The sequence below is a fragment of the Aureococcus anophagefferens genome (genome assembly GCF_000186865.1).
Source record: "Aureococcus anophagefferens unplaced genomic scaffold AURANscaffold_5, whole genome shotgun sequence".
Lineage (NCBI taxonomy): Eukaryota > Pelagophyceae > Pelagomonadales > Pelagomonadaceae > Aureococcus > Aureococcus anophagefferens.
The window spans coordinates 1,277,175-1,294,799 of record NW_008705565.1 but is presented as its reverse complement, the minus strand read 5'-3'; the positions used below and the strand labels follow the sequence as shown (position 1 = coordinate 1,294,799).

General features: G+C 72.9%; 3 protein-coding genes across 3 annotated transcripts in view; 2 read left to right on the top strand and 1 right to left on the bottom strand.

Moving 5' to 3' along the window:
• Positions 1–194: 194 nt before the first annotated feature.
• Positions 195–6,190, top strand: AURANDRAFT_71159 (hypothetical protein; the record flags this gene model as incomplete). The annotated part of the gene is made up of 5 exons (XM_009036980.1): positions 195–328; positions 385–750; positions 793–996; positions 1,047–2,295; positions 3,560–6,190. The coding sequence occupies 5 exons, from the start codon at positions 195–197 to the stop codon at positions 6,149–6,151; spliced, it is 4,545 nt and encodes a 1,514-aa protein (XP_009035228.1).
• Positions 6,191–8,036: 1,846 nt separating this feature from the next.
• Positions 8,037–12,392, bottom strand: AURANDRAFT_62631 (hypothetical protein; the record flags this gene model as incomplete). The annotated part of the gene is made up of 1 exon (XM_009036667.1): positions 8,037–12,392. The coding sequence occupies one exon, from the start codon at positions 12,390–12,392 to the stop codon at positions 8,037–8,039; it is 4,356 nt and encodes a 1,451-aa protein (XP_009034915.1).
• A 570-nt stretch (positions 12,393–12,962) lies between these two features.
• AURANDRAFT_62630 (hypothetical protein) overlaps positions 12,963–17,625 on the top strand; it is a gene marked incomplete at both ends in the record, with an annotated part of 7,154 nt that continues 2,491 nt past the window's right edge. Inside the window, 3 exons of the mRNA XM_009036981.1 lie at positions 12,963–13,517; positions 14,756–15,657; positions 16,110–17,457. Of these exons, the coding sequence (XP_009035229.1) occupies positions 12,963–13,517; positions 14,756–15,657; positions 16,110–17,457 (2,805 nt within the window). The remainder of the gene's footprint in view (positions 13,518–14,755; positions 15,658–16,109; positions 17,458–17,625) is intronic.

Genomic DNA, 17,625 nt, shown 5'->3' with positions numbered 1-17,625 from the left:
CGGGGCGGCATGGTTTTTCCGTGTCGCGGGCGCCGGCGGACCCCCGGCGCGACCGGCGACGTGCAAAGAAAGAGGGGGCTCCCGGCGGCGGGCGGGCGCCTCTCCCGACGACGACGGCCTCTCAGACTGCGTTGGGCAAGATGATACCGCGCGGCACCTAGCCTAGCAGGCTGGATACGTTTGGCCTCGCAACGATGGCCGACGCCGTGCCCTCCCAGTCGACGCCCGCGGCGCCCGCGCCGACGAAGGTGGGCATGATGTGGTCGGACCTGTCCGCGGCGAAGCTCGAGGAGATCCGCGCGGAGCCCGCCGCCGGCGAGAAGATCCGGTGCGTCGGCGGCCTCGGCGTATGAAACGCTGCCCCGACGCGCGCTCCATCCCTAGGTTGCTCTGCGAGACGCTCGCCGTGAAGCACTACGCGGACAACACGTGGAGCGGCATCCTCGTCGACTTCCTCTACTACAACATCCTCTTCTGCGAGGAGAAGGGCCTCACGCCGGAGAAGACGTCCGCGTTTTTCACGATCATGAAGCGCGTCTTCGAGTTCACGTTCCGGCCGGAGCTCGAGCCGGGCAACGTCGACGACGACGTGGAGCGCGTCGGCGTCGACGCGTCCTTCGCCTTCTTCAAGGAGCAGATGCTCCGCCACAGCGTCGAGGCGCCCGCGGAGGGCTCCGTCGGCCTCTTCACGGTCGCGGACGTCGAGTTCATCGCCGAGTTCATCTCGACGACGCGCGTCCGGCGGCGTCGGTCCTCGTGCTCGGTGTTGTGGAACGTCGCGCCCCGCCGCAGGTTCTACAGGCACTTCAAGGCCTACAGCTACTGCTTCTACAACAAGCAGCCGGACGAGAACGTCGAGCGGACGCTCGTCGTCGAGACGCCCCTCCCGCCGCCGCCCCTGGCCGAGGCGACGACGGACGCGACGAACGAGCTCGCCGAGCCGCCGGCGCCGGCGCCCGTGCGCGCGCCCGTCGCCGAGGGCCTCGTCGACGCCGAGTGAGCGCGACCCCCGGCGGCCGTAAACGTGCGGATAACGCGGGTGAGAGGCAGCCCCGCCCGCGGCGTCGGCCCTCGGCGCTGGCCATGGCCATGGACTCGGTCGTGAGCGACGTGAACTTCGACGTGAACGCGGCGGAGTCGGCGGCGCTGCAGCGCCACGTGAGCGACTTCGCGGAGATGCTCGTGCGCGACTTCCTCAACAAGCGGGGCCTGTCGAAGACGCTGTCGACGATGAACGGCGAGGCGTCGGAGCTGGGCCACGCGCCCCCGACGCTCGAGAGCTGGACGACGATGGCGGGCCTCGTGGGCCTCACGGAGCTGCTCCAGGCCAACGAGGCGTCGCCCGGCGGCTCCCTCGGGACGATCCTCGAGGTGCTAACGAGAGAGCTCGTGCGGGAGACGAACATCAAGATGCGGCGACCCGTGACGATGACGGTGCTGCACGCGGCGCCGTCCTGCGCGGAGCAGCGCAGCGCGTCGCTGGAGCGCCTCACGCGCACGGGCCCCGGCCCGGGCGACGACCCGCGCGACTTCGGCGCGGCCGCGGGCACCGCGCGGCCGCGGAAGCGGGAGACGAAGAAGCCGCCCGTGCCGCCGCCGCCGACGCTCGGGCCCGGCGAGCTCGCCGGCGGCGCGTCGACGCTCCACAAGCACCTGGGCAAGATCTCCCAGCCCGCGAGCCTGCGATCGGCGCCGCGCGTCGTCGCCGCGCACGGCCGCGTCAAGCTCAGCCGCGAGAACTGGATCCCCATGGACTGCCGCGAGCGCATGCTCCAGCGCGACCTGGCCGTGACCAAGTCGAACGTGGAGCTCATGGCGAAGCGCCAGGTCTTCGTGGACACGGACGAGCGGCACCACCGGTTGAGCGAGCTCGAGCAGAACCAGACGGAGGAGCGCTACGGCATCAAGAAGAAGAAGAAGTGCGGCCTCTGCCATTTGGAGTATTCGCTCATCAACCTCGTGCTGGACGTGCCCATGAAGGCCGTGCGGGACCTGCGGAACACGTGGGCGGACGAGTTCGCGACGCACCCGCAGCACAAGAAGGAGTGCGCGCGGTCCCACAAGGCCTTCGCCTACGACCAGGTCGGCGTCTGCGTGCTCTGCTCCCAGTTCTTCCAGCTCGGCCAGCAGGACATGTACCGGCCGAGCTACGAGAAGAAGGTCTCCGAGAAGCAGCGCAAGCTCCGGAAGGAGCAGGAGGCCGCGGCGAAGCGGTACTGGGACCCGGTCAAGCAGCTCGAGGATGACCGCAAGAAGGGCAAGGGCGGCTACGCGACCTCCGACGCCGCCGACGGCGTCCGCGTCCCGCCCGCGCCGCTCGCCGCGGACCCCTGAGGCGCGTACATCACGCGGGAGTTTCACGAGGCTAGCTCACGCGCGCGCGGCGCGCCGGCTCCGCTCGGCGTCGACGCCGCGCGCGTCGAGCCGAGAGGAGGCGGCACGCGGCTTCGATGCCGTCCCAGCGGGGGTAGCCGACGTTCGCGAAGTCGCGCGCCTGGAGTGGGTCCCCTGCTTGCTCGAGAGGTGGACGTCGTCGCGCGCGGGCTCCGCGAGGCCGACGTAGTCCCAGAGCGCGGCGTGGCGCGGCGTCCGGTCGATGTAGTCCTCGAGGTAGTGGACGAAGGCGGCCGCGCCCCGCGCGGGCGGCCCGCAGGGCCCCGGCGCGCTGCCGGCGTAGCTCGCGAAGCACTCGCGCTGCTGCCGAGAATCGCGCGCGACGGCCGGGCGGTCGCCGACCACGGCCGAGTGGAACTCGCGCGTGGCGTTGCGCCGCATGTGGAGCACGACGCGCGGCCGCGCGCAGAGCGTCTCGAGGAACGCGACGTCGTCGCGGAAGGTGCCGACGTTCGGCGGCCGGCCGTAGCGGATCTCCTTGAAGCCGAAGGCCGGCGCCCCGCGCGGGTTCAGCACGGCGCGCGCGAGCGCGTCCGTCGCCGCGCCCACGTCGGCGGCGTCGAAGACCGCGCGCCAGGCCGCCGCGTCGTGCGCGTTGGACCGCGGCTGTTTCGCGGTCCGCCTCATCTTCTCGGCGAAGCGCGCGAGCGCCGCGAACGCGCCCCAGTTCTCGCCGCTCATCTCCACGCCGGCGCGCGCGAGCAGCTCGGCCATGGTCGAGCTGCCACTGCCCGGCGTCGCCAGCAAAAACACGCACGTCTCGTCCGCCGGAGCCGCGAGTCGCGCGAGCGCGAAGAGGACGACGGCGGCCGCGCGCATCCGGCTCAAGTTGGGCAGCAGCCGAGCGCCGATGCCATTGCGGGCTGCCTGCACTGGTGGGACAAGGCCGGTCTTGAGTTGGCCTTGCCGCTCACGACTTGGGCGCACGGTGGTCGTCGCTTCGAGAGGCTGCCACCAACCGCGCGCCCGCGCCCCGCACGACCGCCCCGGTTCCGCCACCCGTCCCGTTCACACCGCGGCGCTCGCCGGGAGCCGCGCGTCGCCCGGGCGCCGCGCCGCCGCGCCCCGGCCGCGCGCCGCGCCGCCTCGCACGCCTCGGAACGGCCGGCCGAGCGCGAGCGCCATGAACTACGGCGGCGCGGAGAATGGCGCGAGCCACATCCAGAACGACCCCTTCACGCCGTTCATCGACGACAGCGAGTTCGTCTCCTTCATCGACGACGGCCCGGGCGGCGGCGGCAAGGGCGGGCCGATGGCGCAGCCGACCGGCATCGCGCCGAGCCACAGCTTCGAGGAGCTGCCCGGCGGGCAGCGCGGCCTCATCTCGCGCCAGGGCACGAGCGAGCTCCTCGGGGGGCGGCCGCTGCCGCCGGGCGGCCTCATCCCGCGGCAGTCGACGGCCGAGTTCATGGGCTCGCTCGGCGGCCTCATCTCGCGCCAGGGCACGTCCGAGATGCTCAACGGGCCCGGCGTGCCCCGCAGCGACACGGCGGAGTGGCGCAACGTCGCCGCGTCCGTGAGCCTCCAGCACAAGGGCCTGGCGGGCGTCGGCGGCATCCCCGGCATCGGCGCGTGCGGGAGCTTCGACGAGGGCGAGCACCCGGGCCTGGGCGTGCCCCGGGGCCACTCCTTCGACACGGGGGGCAACCGGAGCTTCGACTCCAACGAGTCGCCCCACAGCTTCCACGCCGAGGCGCCCAACGGCGGCTTCCCCGTCGGCATGCTGCCGCACAGCAACTCGCGCGACTGGGCGCTCGAGGACGGCCCCGGCGCGCCGGGGGCGCTGGGCCGGAGCCTCGCCAGCGGCCACATCGGCCGCTCCGCGTCCCGCGACGACTCGTCGGAGGCGTCGCGGCCCCTCGACGGCGGCGGCGGCGGCGGCGACGGCGCCGCGTTCCCGCAGTCGAACAAGGACCAGCTCGAGGACCTGCTCTCCATCCTCGCGTCCCAGGTCGCGCCCGTCGAGGCCGCCGCGTCTTCGGCGACGGCGCCGGCGCCGGCGCGCAAGAAGAAGGCGAAGCGGGACGCCGGCGGCGACTTCGAGGACGAGAGCGACGACGAGTCGCAGGCCGAGGGCTTCGACGAGTTCGACGACGAGGAGGCGTCCGACGACGACGACGCCCCCGGCGGCAAGCGCAAGCGCAAGGGCAAGCCCACGGCCGAGGCCAAGGCGGAGATGACGAAGCAGCGGAACCGCGAGCACGCGCGGTCGACGCGGCGCCGGAAGAAGCAGTACGTCGAGCAGCTCAAGAAGCAGGTCGCGGAGCTGCTGGCGAAGCAGCAGCAGCTCAACGCGCGCGAGGGCTTTGGGGAGGGCGCCCACGGCGCGCCGTCGTCGCCGCGGCACCAGGAGCAGGTCCGCGTGAAGACGGCCGTGCTCCAGGCGTTCCTGCTCTGCCGCGTCAACGGCACGGTGGACCGGGACCGCTGGCGCGACATCGTCGACGACCACATCCGCGTCACGCTGCCCCAGACGCCCTACCGCGCGACGAACGTCGGCGAGAAGGGGCCCCACGGCGCGCGGCGGCTCAAGGGCGTCGAGAGCCTCATCCGCGATTGCGTGTCCGTCGCGCGCCTCGTGGACATGATCCGCCGCCGCGCGGGCCAGCTCCTCGCGCACCGGTCCAGGGGCGAGCCGCCCAGGGACGGCGACGGCGCGGCGGCCCGGGCGCCGAGCCCCGCGTCGCTCGCGGCGCGGGTGGAAATCCAGACGCACGCGGCGCCCGAGGACGTCGTCATCGTCGGCGACCGCCTCATGTGCCACTGGAAGGCGACGACGCGGGGCCTCGCGGACATGGGCTTCGACGCCGAGGTGAGCCTGGACGGCCTGGGCCGCGCGACGTTCCACAAGAACAAGCTGCGGGACGTCGAGCTCTCGTTCGACGCGCTGTCGTTCACGCGCCAGCTCCAGGCCTTCGGCCTGCTGGACCTGGGCCTGATCCGCGCGGAGGAGGACGTCGCCGGCGACCTGCCGCCGGCGGCCCAGTCCTCCAAGGCCGGCGCCGCGCGGCCCGCGCCGCGCGACGCCGCGGCCGCGCCGCGCGGCCGCGCGGCGCCGGGCGCGGCGCCGGGCGCGGCGCCCCGGGGCCTGCCGCCGGGCATGATCCCGGGCCACCACGCCGCCGCCGTCGCCGCCGCCGCCGCGGCGGCGACGGGCGCGCGGGGCGCGCCGAGCCCGCGCGGGCCCCGCGGGCTACCGCCGGCGCTCGTTGCGCAGCAGCAGCTCCTCGCGCGGGCCCAGCTCGCGCAGGCCCAGGCGGCCCAGGCGGCCCGGGGCCTGCCGCCGGGCGCGCCGCGGCCCACGGCCCAGCAGTTCGCCCAGGCGCAGATGGCGCAGCAGCAGCTCCTCGCGCAGCAGCAGCAGCAGCTCCAGCGGCAGGCGGCGCTCCACCAGGCCCAGGCGGCCGCGCGGCAGCAGCCGGGCGCGCCGCGGGGGCCGCCGCCGCCGCGGGCCAACGCCCAGAGCGACGGCGCCCTGGGGCTCCTCGCGGGCGCCGCGCTCCCGCCGCGCGGGCCCTTCGCGCGCGGCGCGCCCGCGCCGCGGGGCCTGCTCCCGGCCGTGCCCTTCGCGGGGCCCATGCCGCCGGGCATGATCCCGGGCATGCAGCACCCGGGCGCCGTCCCCTTCCCCGCGGGCGTGCTCCCGCCGGGCGCCCAGTTCCTGCCGCCGGGCGTCGGCATCTCGCCCCGCGGGCCGCCGCCGGTCCAGTTCCCGCCCCGGGGCCCGCCGCCGCCGCGCGCGCCCCCGCCGGGCTGAGGGGCGCGCGCTCCTCTAACGCACAAGGCGTCCGCTTTCTTCTTCTTTTTTGGTTGCGGTGCGGGCGAGGGTGGGCTGCTCCGAGAGCCTCCGGACGACGGGCCCCTGCACGACGGTCCGGCCCCGGGACGGGGGCCGGGGACGGCGGGCACGGGGGTTCCGGCACGGTAAATGCGCTCCGGGCACGCGGCCCGGCACGGGCCCGCACGCGGCACGGCACTCGGCACGGGCCCCCGGGCACGGGCCAGGCACGGGCCACGCGGCCCGGCACGGGCCCGGCACGGGGCCCCGGGCACGGCCCGGGCACGGGCCGGGGACGTGGCCGGGGACCGCGGCACGCACCGTTGTGCAGGACCTTGCAGGGCCCCCTCGGACGGGATCCGGACGCCTCGAGAGTCAACGATCCGTCAATTTGACTCGGACTCGGCGTCGACGACCATCTCGAGTGGCCCCTCGCGCGCGCGCGCTCGAGCAGCGCGCGATTTGCTAAAGAGTACGCGGCCCGCGCTTAAGATGGTCGCGACACGGTCGGCGCGCGCCCGCAAATGCGCTTTCACGTCGCTCCCGGAGTCCGTGCTCTTTGAGTCGCTCCGATTACTCGAGCTGAAGGATCTCGGCTCAGCGATCGTGGCGCTCGGCATCAAATCGCCGCCACTGGCGATTCTCGTGGACGAGGCCCTCGTGTCCAACATGCACTCCTTCTCGGCGAACTTTGTCGACGACTATGGTCATTACGGGTACGCGGTGGCCAACGACCACAGCGATTGCAGCGGCGCGCTGCATTTCACCGTGCGGGCCCCGTGCCCCTTCGAGGCGCGATGCCGCTACTTTCGGGCCAAGGTTTTGAAGCTCGATGAAGCTCATCTGTACCCATTGCTCGAGGCCCACGTCGCACGCCTCTCCGACGCGTTCTACGTTCACGACATGAGCGTCTTCGAGGACGCCCACTCGTCAGAGAATTGCACGCTACTGAGCCTTGCAGACGTGGAGGACGCGGCGAACCCGCGGCGGGTGCTCTTTCTCGTTTCGCTCGGCATCCAGAAGGACTCCCAGCATGGGCCCGGCCACGCCGGGCGGCACTCCATCGCCGTCGACGTGCTCTTGCCGGAATTGGATCGCTTTCACAACCTCTGGCTCTACGATTTCGATACGTCCATGTCCCGGCGTGGGTTCGGATGGTGCGATGAGGAGGACGACCAGCACTACCGCCACCTGAGCAACGAATGCCGCCTCGACGCCGCGGCGAGGAGCCGGCTCAATCGCGCCTGCGGCCTCGAAACGAGCGAGGGTGCCGATCTCCGCCAACTCGTGGAGCTTGTTTCCTTACTCGGCGGCGCCTCTGGTCGCGCCTCGGGCTGCCTCGACAACGCTTTCGACAACTTCCTCGAGCAGCGCGCCAAGTACGGAAAGTGGTGCGCCCGTGCCGAGGAAAAGAAAGCTGCCAAGAAGTCGGCCGTCAAGGAGGATGAGACGGCCAAGGAGACGGAGTCCGACGACGACGATTACGATGAAGAAGATGGAGACTCGATGATCAATGATTATGGCTCTATTGACTGCGAGGTCGCCGGTGACGAACCTGGCTACTGGAAGTACCCGGCTGGACCTGACGGGAATATACTGTGTCGTGGCGCGGAATGCTACGGCGGCAGCCCGGAGATTCGGAAGCAGCTCCTCGACTGGCTTCCGACCATCGACCGCTCGAGCCTCGGCGCCGTCGTCGCGGCGACGCAGGGCTTCGGCGCCCGATTCACAGACGACTGCTACGAGCAGGAGGAGGAGCGCATGCATCTTGAGAGACTCGAGGAAGAAAAGGGCTTCGCGAGCCGCGTCGCGGGCCGCGCCCGCACCTGGCTCGGGGGCGGGAAGGCGTAGCCGCATCTCCGCCCTACTTCTTAAAGATGAAGCTCCCCCGGTCGTGGGGCGCGCGGTCGTCGCCCGCCGCGCGCTGCGCGTCGACCTTGGACTCGATGTGCTTCGCGAGGTCGTCGAGCTGGCGCGCGGCGACGGCCATGCCCTCGCCGCAGATGGCCGCGAGGTCCGGGTTCGTGCGCGGGATGCGCCGGTAGAGCACGGCGAGGACCTTCAACAGGTCCTCCTCGAGGCGCACGCGGTGGCACTCCGTGATCGTCGCCGGCGGCGGCCGCGGCGCGTCGACCAAAGCGTGCATCTGCGGGTGGTTCGCGATGGCCGGCTCGTCGGCGATCTCGAAGAACTCGTGCAAGCTCAGGCCCTCGGCCTCCCAGGTGCCGTGCAAAAGCGCGTCCTTGCCCGGCAGGGGCTTGAGCAGCGCGAGCCAGCAGAGCGCCTCCGTGAAGTCGATGCGCGTGAGCGAGTCCGCGGACGTGGGCTTCACCTTGGACTGCGTCGCGCGGACGCCGGCCTTGGCTTTTTTGGCCTTCGCGTTGGACTCCGGCGGCGGCACGCGCGCCCAGGCGAAGACGAGGCGCGCGTCGGACACCGTGAAGTCGCCGTCGTACGCGCGTTTCGGGAGGTGCGCGCGCTTCGCGCCCTCGTCGCCCTCCGCGGGCGCGTTGTGCGCCGGCCGCACGTCGCCCCGGATCAACGCCGCGTCCCGCAGCAGGCCGAGCCAGCCCGCCACCGTCAACAGCACGGAGTCGTGGCGCCGCGTGTAGTAGGAGAAGAGCGCGTTGACCTTGGACTGGTGGCTCTTGAGCACCGCGTCGACCTGGGGGCTGTAGAGCGCGTGGCGCCGGAAGAGGTCCGCGTCGATCAACGCCCGGGGCCGCCGGCTCGCGAGGGCGTCGAGGCCGCCGCCGAGGACGACGTCGACCGCGTCGCCGACGCCGCCCGCGTCGTCGCGCGCCGGCCGCGACGCGACCATGCCCGCGACGTAGACGACCAGCGCGCCGCAGAAGTCGGCGGCGTCGAGCACGGCGCGGTCCTCGGCGTCGCGCTCCGGCGCCGCGGCGGCCGCCGGCGGCGGGTCGCGCGCGCAGCGGTCGAACGCGTCGTCGCCCGCGGAAGCGTTCGCGCAGACGCGGCGCCGGTCCACGAGGCCCAGCGCGTCGAGCAGCTCGTGCCAGCCCCGGCGGCCGAGGCGCGTCGGCGACGCCGCGTCGCTCGCGGGGAAGGCCGCGCAGCCGTGGCGGAAGACGCGCCGGAGGCGGCCGTGGTGCTTTCGGAGCGCGGCCTCGACGGCGACCACGGCCGGGTGGGGCGGCCGCTTCTCGGCGCGCATCGACGGCTTCTTCTTGGACATCTTGGACATGGTCACGCGGCCGTCGGCGGACGTGGAGAACTGCATCTTCTCGTACGCGGCCGCGACGTCCTCCATCGACGCGCCCTTGACGAAGTCGGGCTTGGCGAAGGGCGACGCCTTGGGCGACTTGGGCGACGTGGGCTGGACGGGCCGGGCGCCCAGGGCATCTAAAACAGCATCGCGGACCGCGACCTTCTCCCAGTCGTTCCGGAAGTTCAGGTCCGCCTGGTCCTGCTCGAAGTAGCTCGACTCGTCCTTGCGCCGGTTGAAGGACTGGAGCCCGTCGAGCACCTGCAGGTGGTCCCCGCGCTTCATGATCGCGCTCGCGTTGCGGTGGAACTGGCTCGCGAGGCGCGGCGACATGCCCGCGGCACCGCCGGCCTTCTTCGCCGGCGGCGACCCCGGCCGCGGGACCGACGCGTGGTCGTACGAGTTCGCGCGCGCGAAGGACGGCCGCGCGGGCGACGCGAGGTCGCTCTTCATGCGCTTCATGGCCACGGGGCGGAAGGGCTCCAGCGGCGCGAAGGGCCGCTCCTCGGCCGCCGGCGGCGGCCGCGGGCTCTTCGGGCCCGGCGCGAACGGCGAGTTCTCGCCGAGCTCGCGCCGCGTCTCCGCGTCGGCCGACGCCCAGGCGAGGGCGCGCTCCTCGCGCAGCTTCTTCTGGGTCTGCGCCGCCTTGCGCGCGCGGTCGACGGTCATGCGCCGCAGCGCCGTCGCCGTGTTCGTCGACAGCGCCGCGCCGCGCGCCGCGCCGTCGGGGAGCACGGGGTCGCGGCGGACGCCCCGGGGCAGCTCCGTCATCGCCGCGAACTCGTGGGCGAGGAGCTGCGGGTGGCTCTCGAGGAACTGCTTCACGCGCTGGCGCGCGCCGTCCCCGTCGTGCGCGATCGACGACCCGAGTTTGGCTAAAAGCCGCTCCGCGGCGAGCTCCTGCTGCTTCATGTCGTAGAGCGCGTAGGGGTCCGTGATGGCTTTTGCCAACGTGGGCCGGTCGCTCTCCTTCGCTAACGCCATGGACGACAGGATCGCGCCCGCGGCCTTCTTGAAGCCCTTCCGCGCCTGCGACGACCGGTCGGACTTGACGATGGCGGACTCGGCCTGCTTCGCGCGCCGCGCCTTGTCGAGCTTGACGCGCTTCGCCGTCTCCGCGAACATGCGGTCGACCAGATTGAAGTCGTTCTCGTAGTTGAAGACGGCCTCGTCGTTGATCCTCCGGTTCCGGTCGGGGAACTCGACGACGATCGTCGGCGCGGACCGGTTCAGCCGCGCGAGCGACGAGGACACGGACTCCACGGCCTCGTGGAGCCGGTGCTCCTCGCCGCACTTGCACGTGTTCTCGAGGCGCAACGAGTGGAGCGACGCGGGCGACACCGCGCGGCCCTCCGCGGGCGCGCGGCCGACGGCTTTGACCACCAACAGCGCGCCCTCCGTGCCCAGCGGGTTCCAGCCCAGCTTCAGCACCTGGAGCTTCCGGCAGCCGGCGACGGCCGCGGCGAACTCGCCCGCGGCGAAAGCGCCCAGCCGGTTCCGGGACGCGTCGAGGATCTTGAGGGTGGAATTCGCGGCGACGCTCCGCGCGAGCGCGACGCCCGCCGCGTCGCCGAGCTGGTTGTAGCTCAGATCCAGCGCCGCCAGCGCGCCCGTCGGCGACGCCAGGGCCGGCGCCGCCACGAGCAGCGCCCCGGCGTCGCCGAACTGGTTCCAGGACGCGTGGAGCACGGCCAACCCGCCGTCGACGGCGCCGCGGCGCTCGTCGCCCGCGGCCCGCAGCAGCGGCGCGAGCGCCTCGACGCCCGCCGCCGTCACCCGGTTCCCGCTCACGTCGACGAGCTCCAGCTTCGCGTGGCGCCGGAAGGAGCCGCCGAGCTCGCCGGCCGTGAGGTCGCCCGCGCCCGTGTTCGCCATTGCCACGGCGCGCAGGACGCCGCAGTGGAGTCCGAGCGCTTTGACGAAGCCCGCTAAAGCCCGGTCGCCGAGCTTGCCGTTGCACGACACGTCGACCTCGTCCAGGGACGCCCCGCCGCCCTCGGCGATGCCCGCGGCGAGCGCGTTGATGCCCGCGGGGCCCAGGCCGTTCTGCTGGAGGCGCAGCACGCGCGCGGCCGTCGCGGAGCTGAACGCCGCGGCGAGCGGCAGCATGCCCCGGTCGCCGAGCTGGCCGCCGCGCACGTCGACGTTGCCGTTGCCGATGGACACGACGGCCCGCGAGCTCGGCAGCGTGCGGTGCTGCTCGCAGACGGAGCGGTACGTCGTCGCGCCCTCGCCGTCCTCCAGGAGGTGCTCGATCTCGCTGTCCGCGTCGCTAAAGTCCACGGACCGCCCGCCCAACGACCCGTCGTCGAGCAAGCCGCCGACGGACTCGTCGTCCGCGTCCGCGTCCGACGCCGCGGACCCGCGGCCGCTGAGCTCCTTGCCGAACGCGGAGAGGTCGCGCGACGCCTCTTTCGTCAACAGGTTCGTCAATTTCCGCGTCGTCGCGATCTTGCGCAGCGCGGACTGGAAGTGGAGCGCCGTCTTCTTGCGGCCGGGGCTCGCCGGCGACGGCGGCTCGGCGAGCTGGCCCCGGCGCGTCTCCTGCTTTTTCAACTTCTGCTGCGTGCGGATCTTCTTGAGCGCGCCCTGGTAGACGTCCGCGGAGTCGCCGCCGTAGTTGATCGTGCCCGTGCGCGCCTTGCCGCCCAGTAAGGTATAGCCGCGGCCGCCGCGCACGGCGACGCCGGCCTGCTCCTTGGGCGACCCGGGCTTGGCCTTGGGGGGCGCGGGCACCGTCGACGGCCGCGCGCCGCCGCGCGGCGGCGGCGCGGCCGCGTCCGCGACGAAGATGGACGGCCGCGACTTGTCCCTGGCGGCGCGCTGGCCCGCGCGGGCGACGCGCGCCGCGGCGAGCGTGCGCTCGTACTCCTTCTGCTCGTTCGCGAGCTCCGCGGAGACGAGGCGCGCGGTCCGCCGCGTCGACTGCGCGCCGATGTTGCCGAGCGCCGTGGACCGGCTCGCGACGCCGCCGCCGGCGTTCAAAATCATGAGCTCGGCCTGGACGCGCGACACGGGGCCGCCGCCCTTCTTGGCGACGCTCGCGCGCCGCGGCGACCCGGCCGTCGACGCGCGGCGGCCGCGGCCCGCGGACGACGCGCGGCGCCCCGCGGACGACCCGCGGCGGCCCAAGACGGTGCCCAGGGGCGCCTTGACCATGGTCTTCTTGAAGCGCGACACCGTGGAGTGGCGCGGCAGCTCCGCGTGCTCCAGCGACGCCGGGGCGCTGCTGTCGCTGCTCGAGCTCTGGCCGGCGACGGCGTCCTCCTGCATGGCGCGCCAGGACTCGTTCTGGCCCGCGGTGAGGGCCGACCGCGCGCCGCCGCCGAGCGAGCTCATGGCCACGCGCGGCATGGTCGCTTCGATTGGAAGCTGGATTTCACCGAGCCGTGTAAGCCATCATCAGGGCTGCCGCCGTGTCAAACCGATCGACCGTCCTTGCGGTCTGCAAGTGATCGGCGACTTTGCCACAGATCGGCTTAGTCCAGAGCTGCGAGTACGCGCGGCGCGATGGTGCAAACGAGGAGCCAGCGCACGGCCGCCGCAAACGATGGAACGACGATGAAGCAGCGCAAGGCGCCGGCGAAAGCCACTGCGCCGGATGCGGACGACGAGCCCAAGGATCGCACGTCGCTCTACGGCTCGCTGCTGCGCCGCTTTCCGCTGGCCATGAACGCCGTCCAGGCCGGCGCGCTGAGCGCGGCGTCCCAGCTGCTGTCGCAGCGGCTCAAGGGCGCGGCGGCGCTCGACTTCGCGCCGGCGCTGCGGTTCGCGCTCATCAGCGCTTTCGTGGTGACGCCCGTGAGCACGGTCTTCTTTTCCATCGTCGGCAAGTTCCGGCTCCGGACGCCCGCGTCGCTGGCGCTCGACTTCTTCGTCGGCGGGCCGTTCCTCAACTGCGCCTTCATCGCCGCGCTCCACGGCCTCCAGGGCCAGGACCTGGCCTTCATCCTCGGCGTGCTGCGGTCGCGGGCCTTCTGGGTCGACATGGTCCTCGGCTCGAACAAGGTGTGGCTGCCCGCGAAGGTCGCCATGTACTCGCTCGTGCCGCCGGAGTACTGGGGGCTCTGGTGCTCCTGCGTCTCCTTCGGCTGGGGCATCGTCCTCGCGACGATCGTGAGCGACGCGAACTAAAAAACTGGCGGTCGACTCGGGTCCTCGACGAACGCGTGCGCGGCTGAGGACCGACGGACGGCCGCGCCTAACTCGCCGAGAGAACGCGACTCGTCCAAAACCGGCCGAGCGACTTTGCGCGATCTTCAAGTATCATATGCTCGGTATGTTGGACTAGTTATTGAAGGGGGTGCGCACCCGAAGACCCCGCCCGGAGGCTCAGACGGAGGCGTAGCCGGGGGGTTGGCGTTCCCACACCGGCCCCTTCCTCCGACCCAAAGATCGCGCGTGCACTCGGATCGGAGGTGTGGCGGCGGTACACTTGCGCCAAGCCTGGTACCGACCGCCACGCCGAGAGCACGCCGGGATTGGCGCAAGGCAGTAGCATTCTGAGTCGCCTCATTCAGACGACACTCAACGGACTCTCCGTGGACCGGGGGAGATTGAGAACGAAGGCACTCGCACGCAACGAGCAGGACGTCCGGCTCGACTAGGCCGATTCAACCCCGGGGACCACGAATGGAGGCCGAGGGCACCGCCGAAGAGGACACCCGTAGTCAGCGGGACCGAAGAGAGCAAAGACGCCGACGTCGACGGAACCGCACAGAGCGCCACGCTACGAGGAGACGCTGCAGAATGCAGAGAAACGAATGGACACGGGCACATCGAAGCCCGCACACCGAAGCCACCGAGGGCGCCGACCCCACCAGCCCCCTCCGAGACTCACGTCGAAGGCATCCGAACGAAGCGAGCGCGCGCGGCAGCCCCCCGGGCCCGTGGGCGACGTCGCGCCGATGGCCAAGCCCTGCAAGTCCTCGCGCTCGGCGCCCCGCCGCCCAATCGACGCGCGCAGCGGAGTGCTCCGCCCCGGGCGCCCACCGGAGCCGACGCGGCGGGCCCCACCACCGGCCGCTGCGCGAAACCACCTCTGCGCACCCCGGAGAGCCGCCCCATAAGCTTCGGCGTTATCATTGTCATGTTGTTGATGTTGTTATGTTGAAATTCAGAGTGTCCGATAGACGCGCAGGGCAGCCCGAAATTGCCCGCCCATGAGGCTTCGATACGCCGTACTGCTATGCTGGGTGGTGTGCGCAAAGGGGTCCGAATGCGAGTGCGAGGACGCTCCGACCGACGAGCGGCTGCGATTACTCCTCCGCGTGCCGACAGCCGTCGAAGACGGGTCGAGAAGACGACTCGGAGACGACGAAGTCGGAGACGACGATCACATATGCGGATGCAAGGCCTCGAAGAAGAAGAAGGCGAGTGACACGAATTGGGCCGCGGTCGGCGGCGGCTCGGCCGCCTTCGTCGTCGTTTGGTGCGCGGGCGCGTACATAAATTACGGGCGGATGAACGAGAAGCTGGAGAAGCAGAGCAAGATCGTCCCGCTCGTCCAGTCCGGACTCGAGACCCCGCTGCCGCTCGACCCGTCGACGCAGGCCGTCGGGACCCCGCTGCCGCTCGACCCGTCGACGCGGGCCGTCGGCGCGCGGGCGTTGCCGGTGGCCCAGGTCGTCGCCGCGATACCGGGGCCGAAGACCCAGCTCGTCGTCGCGGCGTCCCCCGGCCCGCTCGGAGTCCATTTCAAGGCGGGGACGGCGGCGGTCGCGGAGCTTTCCCCGGGCTCGCAGCTCGCGGGCGAGGTCGAGATCGGCGACGTCCTCGAGTCCGTCAACGGACGCCCGGCTACCGCCGCGTCCCTCGCGGCCAGGCGCGGCATCCTCGAGGAGAACGACGACGGCGAAACGCCGCGGACCCTCGTCTTCGCGCGGCCCGACCGGAGGTTCGCCGTCCACGCGGCGCCGGGCTCCCTCGGCGTCGTCTTCGCCCCCGGCACGACGCGCGTCGGACGCGCTCCCGAACGAGGAAGCGTTCTGGGGCCGGCGCGATCGCAGCTCTTCGGCTTCGTCGACGAGGGCGACGCGCTCCTCTCCGTGAACGGCCGCCCGGCCGCCGCCGCGAGCCCGGCCGAGGGGGGCGTCCTCGACGAGGAGGACGACGGCGCGCGCGCGCGACTCCTCGTCTTCGAGCGCGGCCCCAAGCAGCGAAACGAGCTCTCGCCCAACGTCGAGTTCGTCATACGAGCGAAGCCCGGGCCGCTCGGCGTCGTCTTCAAGAACCGGCCAATCTTCGGGAACGGGCGGTGCGTCGATTCCGTGTCCTCGCGCTCGCAGCTCCTGAACCGAGTCGCATGCTGGGACGAGCTCGCCTTCGTCAACGGCAAGCCCGCCACGGAAGAGAGCCTCGCGGCGGCTCGAGGCATCCTCGAGGAAGAAGACGACGGACGGACCGAGCGGGTCCTCGTCTTCCGATGCCTCAGGGCGACGGGCGCGGGGCCCGGCCTGCGGGGCACGGCTCCCCCCGAAGGGAGTGGGAGGTGCGGGCACCCCAGGCTATCTCGAGCTTAGTCCGTCCCGCCCCAGTCCTGGGATGGCGACGCGTCGGCGACGCGATTTTGCCCAGGATTTTGCCCCGGCCTCGCTGACGAGTTGCATGCCGCCCTCAGACTTGAAGACTGGGCTCACCGCTTGACCTCCTCGTCGCGCCGCCGCGACGCCGCGACCGGGGGTGACCCGACCGAACGGGCTTCACCAGGCGCCCGCAGCGTCTCCCACACGCTCCCGAATCGTTCTCGCGAAAGAGCATCGCGCGCCGCGGCGACCAATCGCTGTTTCTCGGCGCGCCGAAACCGATCCCTGTTTCTCGCGGCGAGGACGCGACCATGGCCGCGACGGAGGACGCCGCCGCCCTGACGACGAACGTCGACGCCCTGGAGGCCGCGGCCGCCGCGCCGCTGCCCGACGAGTCGCAGATCGAGGCGTCCGCGGAGAAGTCGCCGCCGCGGAGCCCGCGGTCGCGCAAGGCGGACGGCGACAAGCCCGCGCCGAAGCCGCGGCGCGAGAACGGCCTGCGGCGCGGCAAGTGGACCGTCGAGGAGGAGGCCTACGCGAACCGGCTGATCCACGAGTTCAAGCTCGGCCTGCTGCCGCTCACCGACGGCACGACGCTCCGGACGTTCCTGTCGAAGCTGCTCAACTGCGACCCCATGCGCATCTCGAAGAAGTTCGTGGGCTCGAACTGCATCGGCAAGCAGGTCTTCCGCCGGCGCCAGGCGGACATGGACCGGCTCACGCCCGACGACATCAAGCGGAGCCGCTACGAGCTCGCGGAACTGGAGCGCCGGTTCCTCACGCGCGTCGCGCAGAGCCACCGGTCCGCCAAGTCGGGCGGCGCGGGCGCCAAGGGCGTCAAGGGCGGCGACGGCAAGGCCCTGGGCGGCGGGCTCATGCAGGCCCAGCAGCGGCCCATGCTCGCGCCGTGGCTCCTGCCGCCGCACGCGGCCGCGGGCGCGCCGACGGTCCGCGCGGGCGCGGGCGCCGTCGCCATCGCCGCGCCCTACGGCCTGCCGTCCTACGCGGCGCCGCCGCCCGCCGCGGCGCCGCCGCCGCCGCCGCCGCCGAAGCCCGACGCGGACGCGGCGGCCGCGGAGAAGGCGAAGCGCGCGGCGCTCGAGGGCCTGCACCTGCCGTCGCTCCAGTCCGACGCGTCGCTCCAGTCGCTGGGCCTCACGGCGCGCGAGCCGTCCTTCGCGTCCCTCGGCGCCGCCTGGCCGTCGGCGCCGAACCTCGCCCAGGGCTGGCAGAGCTCGAACTCGCTCGCGGGCGACGCGGCCGCGGCCGGCCGGCCGCGCGCGCCGAGCGGCGACGCGGGCCTGAGCTCCTGGCCGTCCTTCTCCCACCTCGTCACGACGGCCGACGACTCGCCGCGGCTCCCGCCCGCGGCGCCGCCCAAGGCCGCGGCGCCGCCGCTCGACATCGCGGCCGCTGCCAAGCCCGCGGAGGCGCCGCCGCTCGCGCGGCCCGCGCCGCCCGCGCCGCCCGCGCCGCCGGCGGCCGCCGCGCCGCCGCCGCCGCCGCCCGCCGCCGCGGCCCCGCCCGCGGCCGTCGCGGCCGCCGCGCCGCCCGCCGCGGCCCCGCCGCCGCCGGCCGCGGCCGCGGCCCCGCCGCCGCCGCCGGCCGAGGACAAGAAGCGGCCCGCGCCCGACGCCGCGGCCGCGGCGCCGCCGGCCGCCGCCGCGCCGGACGACGCCAAGCGCCCGCGGGGGATCCTC